This window comes from Lepidochelys kempii, chromosome 7 (assembly GCF_965140285.1).
Source record: "Lepidochelys kempii isolate rLepKem1 chromosome 7, rLepKem1.hap1, whole genome shotgun sequence".
Classification (NCBI taxonomy): domain Eukaryota; kingdom Metazoa; phylum Chordata; order Testudines; family Cheloniidae; genus Lepidochelys; species Lepidochelys kempii.
This window is the reverse complement of record NC_136386.1, coordinates 110,575,764-110,589,174: the sequence shown is the minus strand read 5'-3', so window position 1 is coordinate 110,589,174 and position 13,411 is coordinate 110,575,764. Positions and strand designations below refer to the sequence as shown.

At 43.0% G+C, this 13,411-nt stretch overlaps 1 protein-coding gene across 2 annotated transcripts in view; it reads right to left on the bottom strand.

The window, feature by feature from the left end:
• PDZD8 (PDZ domain containing 8) overlaps positions 1-12,536 on the bottom strand; it is a 147,743-nt gene extending 135,207 nt beyond the window's left edge. Inside the window, exon 1 of one of the 2 annotated variants that reach the window (XM_073354248.2) lies at positions 11,385-12,536. In XM_073354248.2, coding sequence (XP_073210349.1) covers positions 11,385-12,283 — 899 coding nt within the window. In that variant the 5' untranslated portion in view covers positions 12,284-12,536. The remainder of the gene's footprint in view (positions 1-11,384) is intronic. The other variant, XM_073354247.2, reaches the window with a different exon arrangement.
• Between the last annotated feature and the right edge of the window lie 875 nt (positions 12,537-13,411).

The window sequence follows — 13,411 nt, the reverse complement described above, 5'->3', positions numbered from 1 at the left end:
AGACCAGTTAGAAAAACACTAAAGTTTGTTGGAAAATAACAAAGGCATTTGTCCTCACTGAGAACAAAGTCTGAAACAAGTCTTTTTTGAGATATCAGAACACATAAAAAAGCAAACATTCAAAACATTAAAGTTCCCCCCACACACACTTTGATATCAAACTGAAGATGTTTGCAACAGAACTTTATCAGATTTCCCCTAGGCTTTCACCCTATCAGCATCTACCTACCCAAAAAATACAACACTGGTCTTAAAGCAAGCATTTTTTTAAAATCCACAATTGTAAGAAAGGTAAGCCAGTGCTGTAGTTTTATTTTCATTTGCAATTGTGACAAAAAATCTCACACACATCCTTTCAAACAGGAGGTAGGATTGGGGGTCAACATTTTGAGAAAGGAAGTGCCATTGCCCACAAAACCAATTAACTCTAATCCTTAAATGGATCAGTTTTTGAAGCAAACAAATATAATTACCACTATAAATCTATTCTCTCTTTCTCTCTCTCACACACAATTTTTCAACCTCCATTGATTTTATGATTTTTTTTTTTTTTTTTGGTATTCCCACCATCCTTTGCATTCACCGAGATTTTCTTGGTCCCCATGTAATTCTCCTACACAGGATTGTGTCACACAGAACTACATATATTGCAGGCAAGGCACAAAAATGCAGTATTTGGTTATCATGCACATGTCAAAGAGCTTATGCCCTCACTGATCCAAAAAGCACACCAGTAACCTACTACTACATTCTAATTTAAAAAAAAAACCAAAAACCTTAAAACTTTTAGAGGACAAGAGATTCTGAGATTTACCTTCTGACTGCAAGAACCCATAATTAGACAATAGGAGAAAAAAAATAGGAAAAAAGATTTTTAAAAACCCTTCTCTCTGCTATTCTGAACCAATGGCCAAAATCATCAATACCAACAGAATTAAGGCTTTCATTTTATCACACACTGAATTTGGTGGCCTTCCGGGCACACTGCAAAAGACATATTCTTCAACAGGATTTTTGGAGTAGGCAGAGGGAATGATGAAAGGGTGGAAAGCAGCTTTTTAGTTGGTGGCAGACTAGCCAAGTTCCTTTCTGAAAGTTATTTGATGCTGCTGGGGTTTTGTTTTGCTGTAATATTAATTACCTGTCAGGGTGCCTAGAGCTTTGTATAAGCTATTCCAATAAAAAAATAAACATGCTTAAATAAAAAGTTATTTGCTCTTGTGGCTATGAAGATCTTCCAAATGTGATAAACTGCAGTGTCTATAGAAAGCTCTGTTTATCACGGGTTTGCCAAGCAATATAGTGAAGTCTCTGGTCAGTTTCACTGGTGCTATTAAGAACCAGGTGAGCAGCACTGAAACTGTCATGAATGATGACAATGTCATAATGATACCACTACCAACAGAGACAGGCCTTGGAATTTTTCCATGGGGAGAAGGACCCAGAAAATGGAAAAAGAGGGAGAATAGAGTAGCAGAAACTTTTTCACCTGGGTTAGGTGAGCAAAGGATAGGAGATAATAGATGCGTCTTTTCCCTTCTGGCAGCTACAGCAAACAGAATTTCAAATCTGTAGCAGGCACGTGTTTTTCAAGAAAGGGGAGATATAAAAATATCAGTAGGCTCCAGAAACAGCATCTTAGTAAAAGTCTCATCATCTTCTCTCTTTCCAGCTAAGGAGAGCTGGGAGGTGGGATTCTCAACAAATTACTGCTCCTGGACATCACTGGTGCCTCTAATATTATCTTTAAAAGGTAATTCTGGCTAAGAAGTTTAGACTTCCAGTTAGATGTTCACTACATTTTTCAAGACCTCGGTTACCTGATTAGGTTTGTCACATCAATAGCAAAGAACCATTTTATGCCAAAGTCTTGCTTACATTACATTTTTGGCTTATACTTCTTGGAAAATATGGAGTCAATTTAAAAGCTATATAACAAGTTCTGTAATGATGAATTAAAATAGGTTAAACTAAAGTTTTTGGGTCATACTGTCAAGTGTCAAATCACCTGCTTTATTTTGGAATCAGTTATTGTTTAGCTGAACTCATTAACTAACTAAATGTAAGTCATAAGTGATCAATTGTGGTATTTAACTTCCGATAACAAATCATTACTAGAAAGTAGTCTTTGTAAGACCCTGCTTCTCTGATCTGTTTAGCTTCTGCATTTGGTTCTGCCGCAAAGTTCTGGTGCATTCTTAAGAAACTAACTGTGAATCAAGTTCCTGATAAATTCTTCTTTAGCTAGTACCACACATGGGATGTTTGGACAAAATTCTATGTTACTTTAAATAACCCAAAATACATGTTAAAAGGTCTACCGTGGTTGTTAACTTCAGTTTTAGCATTAAAAATAGCCGATGAAAAATTGACTGTAAAGGAATGTGCTAAATGGCTTAGATTTAAAAGTAAAGGTATAATTTTACAGTTAATGTGTCTAATTGCCTGGTGGTTGCAACCTGAGAATAGATAGGAGACAAACTGGTTTCTTTACCTGGGTACCACTGGCTGGCTCTGACACTTTGAACCATTCTTTCAATGTCTGTTTCTTTATATGTTAAATGAATTGAGGATGCTACCAGTTACTCACATTTGTAAATAACTTGGAGATTCTGATTAGTGAGATGTATTGTGCGTTGCAAGTAAAAAAGTCTCAATTTTCAGCGGTGTATGGAAAAACTACGAAGGCATGTTAAAGAGTTATTTAGAATTTGAGTCAGATTCTTCTTCCTTACACTCAGTTCTACATTGCTTTTACTCCTGATTTACACAAGTGTGAATACAAAATTGTGCCCTCTGAATCTTTTAGGCCTTTCTACATGGGATGCTGTTTAAAACCTAGTTTAGGATAAATCAGTGCAGATTTAGCTAACGTGGTGCAAACCCAGGTGGATATTCTTATTTTAGTTTAAGTTAAACCTGATCCAAAATTCAGCTTAAAAATTTCCCATGTTTAAACTGAAATAAGTGTGTCCATACAGATTAGCACCAGTTTAACTAAATCAATTTAAATTCACACCTTAGTTTAAACTGATCATCTTTCTCACACAGACACAGCCTTAGTATTCTGGTAAGTTCCATTATCAGACACAGCTGTAGAGAATGTAGACATGCTTCACTAGATAGAAGATGCAGAAAGTTTCCTTCATGTGCAAGAAAGACACCCATTTTAAAAAGTCTTTTAGTTACCTTCTCCTCCTGATTCTACCACCACTTACTTCCACAGCCACAATACTACAAATCTGATATCTGTTGTATTTCCAAATTCAAGGTCTTGCAAATTCATCCATTCTGATACTTAATCTGCTTATTCTAGCTAAAACAGTATGGGAGTTCTATATATTTTAAGGACATGAGGTTTTTCAGTATTAAAATGTGAAGTGTTAAATAAAAGAAAGCAATAGCTTTCTTATTATTATTTTTACCTTACCCTAGAAACTGTATCTGATTTTGTTTTATATGTAACTATTTGTTTCCAATATTCTTTCTATCACTTAAATCTTTGATAATAAACTTATTATTTTCACTATAAATACATCTCAGTGATGTGGTATTGAGTGAAATGCTGACCCTGAGTTGACTCATTCAAGCTGATGTGTATACTGTTCTTTTGGGAACAGCAAATCTGGTATTTCTGTGAGCGTTCCGTGGTTAAGGGGCTGAATACTATAAGGCAATGTTTCAAGGGACTCGGGTGCACCTACTGTTAACTTACAAGATAAAGTAAGGGTTGGCAAAGCCCAAAAAAGTGCTTGGGTGGTTAACAGGCTGACGGTGTCAGGATGCTGACACCAAGTCAAGTACAAGAAAGTCTCCCTCATGCTGGAAGTATGGGAGGTAACAAGATGACTTTCATCCCTGGATTCCCCAAGATTCCCCATTACCACCACATCAGTAGACAATTAAGGAAAGAAAAACTTAGATAATACTGTGGCCTCGTTCAGAGAATTTTAGCCAACTGGCTCTTAATCAGATGAAAGCTCTGTCCTTGAATGACAACTGTTACATCAAAATAACTGTTTTGTTAAATCCAAATACTCTTGCTCAAGAGCCAAGGAAAAAAAGAGACAGGTATTTTCGAAAGTGTCAATGGTATATATAAATAAGACTTTGTAAGTATTTCAGCATAAGCTCTAACTGCATGTCAAAATGTTTATCCCCTTAGCTTATGGATTGCAAAATTGGAATAAATCAGATCATGAATATCTGATTCAGTGTGACAATCTATACAGGAACATTTCAGGAATGTCACTCTGAAGCCTCTTATGTCTGCAGAGTCACTGTGCAGGATGGAAACAGCTTCAAACAGGGTTGAGGGCTCTTTTTGTTCAGAATATCACCAGGTTCAATCATTATTGGGTTTTGTGGTCTGTTACCATGAAATTTTTTAAGTTTCCAGCCATTCTGACTTACAAGTTACACCTGTGCAGTGTACAGCTACAGTAGAACATGTATCTGTGCTATGCCAAAAGTCCTTGACTATTGTGATATCAGAGGTAACTCAATCACTCTCCCTTCTCTACAACTAATTTGCATGCAACAACTTCATTGGTTGTACGCAGGAGACAGATGGATTGATTGGCCCAACTGCCACCTGCACAAATCAGCACAACCAGCGCACACATACAAAAATACATACACCCCTCAGCACAGCACATGCCCCACATCTGCCACCTGTGCAAACCTTCCAGGATAGTCTCTCTGTCTGTGTCACTCTGAAGACCAGAATTTCTGTTGAGCCAGTGTGCAGTGATGGAAACAGCTACAACCATAGTTAAGAGCCTTTTGTTTAGAATATCACCAGGTACAATCATCTCCAGTCCCTGTGACTACCAGATAGAATGCTGGAATCCGAAGATTCTCCAGCAGTTGGAACATGACAGTTTACCAAAGAAAATGGGAGTAACATTCACATGGCGTAACAAAGAGGTGGTTGTTCCTCCAGCTGGAAGGCAGGTCTGTGGACAAGCTTTGGGGGATATGTACAAACAGCAACATTTCTCACTACAACACAGCACATAGAAACAAGAGCCCCTCCATTTTGGCTTTTTTAAACACACAAGACTTTACAAATTACACACATGACAGTCCAGGCTTTCAGTTACCTTTAAAATAAGTCTGTCAACCTCAACCTTAAACAATTCAACATTAGTATTTCTTATGTGCCAAATTATGCTCTTGGTGAATAAGCACCATAGTGATAAGCCTTAATAAAACTGCAATTGTCTGCTGGACAGTTCCACTTTTTTTCTGGATGACAATCTAGAGTCACATCCAATAAAGAATAATCAGCCTAAGAAATTCAACATTACCAATCTGTTCATAACTTTACAGTTTATTTTCAAGTGACCTATCTGTTAAAAATCAGAAGAGAATCAAAGACAGGCACAACCTTTCTTAGATTACAAGTCACCTCTCCTCTTATGTAAAGAGTCTTATCAATCACGGTTCATTACAACTTTATTCGTATTTGGAAAAAACAGAAGTAGGTTGTGCAGTTATCTGTCTGCAAAACACTTAGTATACTATATACATTAATAGTTCTATAAAAATGTAATCACAAAAGACTAAGCAAAAATAAATGGAAATGTTTAGTTTACCCAAGCTTTACCAGGAGTGTCAGAATAGACACCCAGACTACCACAGGGGTTCTCAATTTTTGTCGTGGGGGGCAATACCTTAAAAAAAGAGATTGTTTGAAGGAGCACATCATCAATCCATTAACAACTGTCTAGACGACCTCTCTTGCCATTGGACATCAGATAATATCTCTGTAGAATCTATAGCAGTTGCTTACTTACAAATAGTAATTTTTTTTTAAAAAGTGTACTTTTAGCTTCTTTAAATGTTATTTAACAGCTGGAAAAAAGATAGGACAGCTTTGAGGTCTGTAATTTGGAAATTACTGAGCCAAAATGATGTCCCCTTTTTAAATGGTTCAAAAGAGAACTCCTTGTATGCAGAAAGGAGTACTTGTGGCACCTTAGAGACTCCTTTTCTTTTTGCGAATACAGACTAACACGGCTGTTACTCTGGATCCTTGTATGCCAACATCTTCTCTTTCTAAGGCCTGGTTTAAACCTAAAACTTAAGCCGACCCACCGACATCTCTCAGGGGTCTGAAAAATTCACACCCGAGACACACAGGGTATGTCTACACAGCAATTCGACACCAACAGCTGGCTGATGGCAGTTGACTAATGGTCAGAATAAGGTGCTGTTTAACTGTAGTGTAGATGTTCGGGTTTGGGCTATTACCCCACCTTGCAGGGTCCTAGAGCCCAGGCTCCAGCCCAAACTTGAATGTCTACACCACAATTAAATAGCCCGTTAGCCCAAGTCAGCTGGCACGGGCCAGCCACAGGTTTTTAATTGCAGCATAGACATACCCATAGTTAAGCCAACCTAAGCCCAGGTACAGACACAGCTGGGCTGACAGAAGTAGTCTTCAGTTGACATAGCCGCTACCTCCTGAGGGGGGTGGATTTATTACAGCAAGAGAAAAACTCATCCAGCCTGTAGCAAGTGTCTATTACAGTGGTGTAGCTGCAGCACTGTAGCCGTGCTGCTATAGGGCTTGTCATGTAGACATGGCCTAAGACTATTACAGCTATTCAATTATTTATTTGCAAAACTCCTAGAGCGAGCGTGGGGCGGGGAAAGCCACAGAAAGGGCTTGAACTGAAAACACACAGCTTGTTAAATATTTAACCAATAATATTTCAAATGACAGAAAAGAGAGGCAGGGACAAATACATTCCACGCAGATGAGAAATTATTGAATGTTTACGTCAGGAAACAGGTTGTTTAAAGGGTGTAAAATTTATCTGCCTTCCTCCCAAACACTGAAAGATTGTATAAAGAATAAATTACATGGCTCTAAAAGAATATCTGAATCACAGGTTCAGTGTTTTGCCTTCTTTTAAAGAAATTTAAAACATGCAATGCCTAGTAAGAAAGATTACCTTTCCAAAACTGTTCTCCTTGAGGCAGTGGGGTTTAGAGTTGAGAACAGTATTAGAACTCTGGGGCTCCTGTCCCAATAACCACTGACATTGTGCTACCTTGGGCAATCACCTGTGCTTCAGGTTTACCCCTCTCTATATGGGGGTCAACACTATACACACAAGTTTCAGAGTAGCAGCCATGTTAGTCTGTATCCGCAAAAAGAAAAGGAGTACTTGTGGCATATTAGAAACTAACAAATTTATTTGAGCATAAGCTTTCGTGAGCTACAGCTCACTTCATCAGATGTATGCAGTGGAAAATACAGTAGGGAGATTTTATATACACAGAGAACATAGCCATCAGAAACAGTATCCCCGATAATATCACAGCAAACCTGGTGGCTGAACTTTATCCTCACCCATACCTATTTCACATTTGGGGAAAATGTATAACTTCAAATCAGCTGCACTGCTATGGGTATCCGCATGGCCCCACAGTATGCCAACACTTTAATGGCTGACTTAGAACAATGCTTCCTCAGCTCTGGTCCCCTAATGCCCCTACTCTACTTGTGCTATATTGATGACATCTTCATCATCTGGACCCATGGAAAAGAAGCCCTTGAGGAATTCCACCATGATTTCAACAATTTCCATCCCACCATCAACCTCAGCCTGGTCCAGTCCACACAAGAGATCCACTTCCTGGACACTACGGTACTAATAAGCGATGGTCACATAAACACCACCCTACATCGGAAACCTACTGACCGCTACACTTACCTACATGTCTCCAGCTTTCATCCAGACCACACCACACGATCCATTGTCTACAGCCAAGCTCTACAATACAACCGCATTTGCTCCAACCCCTCAGACAGAGACAAACACCTATAAGATCTCTATCAAGCATTCTTACAACTACAAGACCCACCTGCTGAAGTGAAGAAAGACTGACAGAGCCAGAAGAGTACCCAGAAGTCACCTACTACAGGACAGGCCCAACAAAGAAAATAACAGAACGCCACTAGCCATCACCTTCAGCCCCCAACTAAAACCTCTCCAACGCATCATCAAGGAACTTCATATTATCCTGAAGAATGACCCATCGCTCTCACAGATTTTGGGAGACAGGCCAGTCCTGGCTTACAGACAGCCCCCCAACCTGAAGCAAATATTCAACAGCAACCACACACCACAATAACCCAGGAACCTATCCTTGCAACAAAGCCTGTTGCCAACTGTGTCCACATATCTATTCAGGGGACACCATCCTAGGGCCTAATCACATCAGCCACCCTATCAGAGCTTATTCACCTGCACTTCTACCAATGTGATATATACCATCACGTGCCAGAAATGCCCCTCTGCCACGTACATTGGCCAAATCAGACAGTCTCTACGTAAAAGAATAAATGGACACAAATCAGATGTCAAGAATTATAACACTCAAAAACCAATCGGAGAACACTTCACTCTCTCTGGTCACTCCATTACAGACCTAAAAGTGACAATTCTTCAACAAAAAAAACTTCAAAAACAGACTCCAATGAGAGACTGCTGAATTCGAATTAATTTGCAAACTGGCTTGAATAAAGACTGGGAGCGGATGTGTCATTACACAAAGTAAAACTATTTCCCCATGTTTATTTCTCCCCCCCACACACACACATTGTTCCTCACACGTTCGTTTCAAGTGCTGGAAATGGCCCACCTTGATTATCACTGCAAAAGGGTTTTTTTCCCCTCTCCTGCTGGTAATAGCTCACCTTACCTGATCACTCTTGTTGCAGTGTGTATGGTAACACCCATTCTTTCATGTTCTCTGTGCATATAAAATCTCCCCACTGTATTTTCCACTGCATGCATCCAATGAAGTGAGCTGTAGCTCATGAAAGCTTATGCTCAAATAAATTTGTTAGTCTCTAAGGTGCCACAAGTACTGCTTGACTATACACACAGAATGTGCTCTAAGTTTTAGGTTTCAATGTCCATAAAGCACATTCAGATCTCTTGAGGAAACAGTCTTATATACAGGAGTGGATATTTTGTTACCCAATACCTACTAGCCTGTGTACTAAGTCTATAAGCCAGGGTAAAAAATAGCCATGCTACTATGACACTTTCAAAGCCAAACTCCCTACTATTTAAGGGAATAACTATTTAGTTTTTAATATTTTATTGGATTGTATTTTTTAAAAATTAGCTTACAAAATTACTTAGACTTTCTTTCCCTAGAATTCACTCTTCTTTCCTATAACATACCATGCTATACCTTTCCTTTCAGTATCAGTTACCTTCTCTGCCCCACTCCTTCTCCACACTCCTATCTCTTTCTTACTAAATGTTGTGCTCTACCTCTGCCCAGTATTTTCTGTCACTCAGAATTCTCTTTTTAAAATCCATCTCTCCTCCACCACAACATACTTCCCTTTCTTAACTTATCACTCTCTCTCTCTCACCCACACTCACAATCCTAACCCAGTAGCTCTCATGCACAGGATTTGAAAAATTTACAAGACATCAAATATCTTGGACTGAATGAAGAGAGAGGACTCCACTATCCAGGGGCACCTTCCAAGTGAGATGCAAGACCCCTTCCACAACTGCTTGAAGAGGGGAGTGATCCATCACTGACCTACACACAGACACGCTGCAACTGGAAGGAAGAAGGGAAAAGAATGTTCCCTCCCTCCCTCTCCGCTTTGCTGCAAGTGGTTGTTGAAGTCAGTGAGGGTCTTGCTGTCCTAACCCTCAGAGACTAAGGTCAGAAGGGACCATCATGATCATCATCTAGTCTGACCTGCACATTGCAGGCCACAGAACCTCACCCACCCACTGCTGAAATAGACCCCTAACCTCTGAGTTACTGGAATCCTCAAATCATGGTTTAAAGTCTCTGGTTTAGGTCCTTTTCCACAACCAGTAGCTCAAGTCCCTTTCCCAAACTGCAACTGTATGAAACTGACCTGATTCTTGTGAGTTTCACAGTTGTCCACAATGTTCTGAATAGCAACCCTTAAAGCTGACAAGTGTTCCCTCAGTTTTCATTTTGCTGCACTGTGGGAATGCTATGAGTAACATCTGAAGTACTTGAAGTGTCTGTGTGAAGACTCAGGAAGACCCAACCACACTGGTTTAGACTTGAGTCAGACTTTGTAAGTTATATTCAAAACCATAAAGCCTCTAAATTATTAAGAGAATTAAGATTCTGAAATGGCATTTCCCTGAGAAGCTTCTTACCTGCCCTGCTTTTGTGGATTTTCCAAGCCCTAGATCATTTTCTACACATGCAGATATATATAGTCACACAAGCTTAGCAAAATTTGTAACAAAGAATAGACAGGAAAGACTTTTAAAGCCATCTCCTCAACATAAAAATTAGATATACTTTAGAATTCAGATAGACCTCTTCAATGATTCCTTTGTGTGGCTTCCCCTGAGAGGAACTTTACCGAGTCTTAGTGCTGAGGAATCAAGTAAACAGAGTCACATTAATATATCTAGCAAGTGATCATGCAAACTATAGAGAACATACAGATGGATGATGGGACAAATGTGTTCCCTGAGACTGGTAAATTACTGAATACTTATAGTCACAGACCAGGCAGCAATTAGGCAGCGAGGAATTCACTTGGATTCTTCCACTATAGATAAATCACCGGACATCCCATTATATGCAAAACTGCAGTGTGTATAAATCAGACAGAAGTGCTCTTCACACTCCTTTACTACAATAAAGACAAAGTTGGCACTAGAAAATTCCATGATTGCAGCATGAGTAGCGAGCAGCTGTCGCCAGCTAGCTTTTAGGTCTGAGCAAGGGCAGATGGAGAGGCTGGAGGAGCAGCGGGAAGCAGTAATGAACTGGGGAAAAAAAAGATAATTTTTGTACTTTTACAGTGCCTTTCGGAGCATATCAAAACACTTTACAGTGAGTGAATTAATTCCTGTCTCATGTTAGAATTACTGTCCCTGGTTTTTCAAATAGGAAAAGTGAGGCCAAGTGACTTGCCCATGGTTGCACAGTCAGTCAGTAGCAGATCCTGGAACAGATCCCACATATCCCAACTCTGCATCCTGTGCTTTAGTGACAAGGCCATCCTTCTACCTTCCAAAGAAATAGCATGGAGCAAGTGGATAAGGCACTGGCCTGATAGTTGGGATACCTGGGTTCTATCACCTGTTCTATCATTAATTTACTATCTGATCTGTGTGCTTCATGTTCTTCACCTGTAAAACAATGGAAGTGATACTAATTCACCTTTACAAAGTGCTTTGAGATCACAAGAAGAAAGATACCATAAGTGCCATTATCATATGCCTGAAAAAGTGCCAATAAAAACCTTTCCTTTTCTACCTAAGAGTACATGACAGGCATTTGAATGCATCCTGTCCCAAGGTAACCCCAGGGAAGAGGGGAATATAGCACCTTACCTGATTTTATAACTGGGTAAGGTGTGCTTACGCTTGATGACCTTCTTGAACTGGTTGACGATGATAGAAGTGAGCTGGGGCATGGGCCTCCCCTCAAACTGGGACTTCACTTCAAAGCCTATCACAGGATCATCCATGAAAGCAAAGGACCAGTGTGTGAAGGGCAAGCGGGTGAAGACCAGCCTCAGCTTCCCCATCACCCGAGAGATCTTGACGAAGAGGTACGCCGACTTGCCAAAGACCAGGTCGGCATCGATGGCTAGGTGGAAGCCACCATTATACTCCAGGTCCACCTCGAAGCCCAGTTCCTCGGGGCAGCCCTCGTCACTGCAGATCACTGGCCGGATGAGCTTGATGGATTTGAAGAGGGGCACCACATCGCCCAGCGACACATCCCTGAGGCTGAGTCCCTCCAGCACCTTGCCCGTCATCTTGGTCTGCAGCAGCTCCTCGAACTCCACCTTGATCTTCTTGGTGACCCAGTGCCTGACCAGGGAGGTGTCCCTGAGCTCCCTGAAGAGGAAGAGGCAGATGGCATTGAGGAAGTAGCAGGTCTCCTCTCGGGAGGAGGGGGGCGCAGGGGGCTCTTGCTGCTGCTGCTGCTGCTGCTGCTGCTTGGCGCCGGGCTCAGCCTGGGGCTTGGCGGCGCCCGGGGAGGGGGTAGCAGCGGCGGCGGCAGGGGCAGGCTCCTGGGGCGGATGGTTGCCCGCCGGCTCTGAGCCGTGGAAATAGTCCCTGAGGCTGTGGTCGGGCAGGACCCTGGGGAAGAAGAGGCCGCCGGAGGCTCTCGCCACCCCGGGGGGCTCCGGCTTCCTCCTGTAGAGCAGCAGCAGCTGGAGCAGCAGCGTGATGAAGGAACCGGCCAGAGCCGAGATCAGGATCACATAGACCAGCAGCATCTCCGCCTCGACGCCCGCCAGGCGCGCACCTGGGCACGGGCTCCCCCCTCACACCAGCGCCCTCGCCTCCATCTTGTGGGCATGGAGCTGGGGCAGGTGCGGAGGGGCTGGGAGGGGGCGCAGCCTCCGCCTCAGTCCGCCCGAGATACCCGCGCGGTTCCTCCGCGGTCCGCTCCGCCTCACACAGCAGCAGCCAGCTGCCCCCTCATCCGGGTCTCACCTCCCGCCCCCCGCCGGGCGGAGAAAGCGGCGGCCGCTCCCCACCCCGTCCACCCGGATTGGAGGAGAGAGGAGGTCCTTACCCCTGACGTCACAGGGCACGGCGCCCTGCGAGGTGATGTCACAACACCGCCGGCAGGAGGGGTGGGGGAAGGAGCGGTGCGTTTGCGCGCGGCGCCCGAGAGTTGGGCCACTTGCGCCGGGGGGGGCCTGGCCGCCTGCTGCTGCGGACTGTGCAACCCGGAGGGCGCTGCAAGGGGGGAGGGGGCAAAGCGGAGGCTGGAGCTGCACGGACGGCGGGGGCGGGGGTTGTTTGCAGAAGCTGCCCGCGGCTGCTGGGGGTCCCCAGCATCTTTTCTCAAATATTCACCCCGAGGGGAGACTCGGATCCCCCTCCTACCCCGGGGCTGTTTCTGCAGCCACCTGCTGAAGAGGATGAATGTCAGGCGGAACGGAGGAGGTTCCGACAGAGCAGGGTTTGCTCTAGGATAGCGCCAGGCCCCCTTCCAGCCGCCGCCCCCCCCACCACCCCTCTTTGCAGGTCACTGACACGCCACGGAATTAGCGCTGCAGCTGCCCACCTCTGCCCTTCACTCCCAGGACCCCCTCCCCTCTCAGGACTATGCACCTCTAGCAACCCCTGCAGTTCACTCTGCCATGTTTATTGCACCCATGCAGTTACTTTCTGCACACTTTGCATTATAGAAGGGCCCTGAGGCTGGGCTGGTGTGGACTGGACTGGGCAGCTCTTGAAAATGGCTAGAGAATGATGGTGTTGTGGGGGCCTACCTCTTGGTCTCCGACCGCCCAGAGTTTTTAAAATGCTCTCACTAATAAATGATTTGCAGTATCCTAGCTTTTGAGAAACTATCTCTGAAAACCCTGTTTCTAGTCCCTTTCTCACCTAGC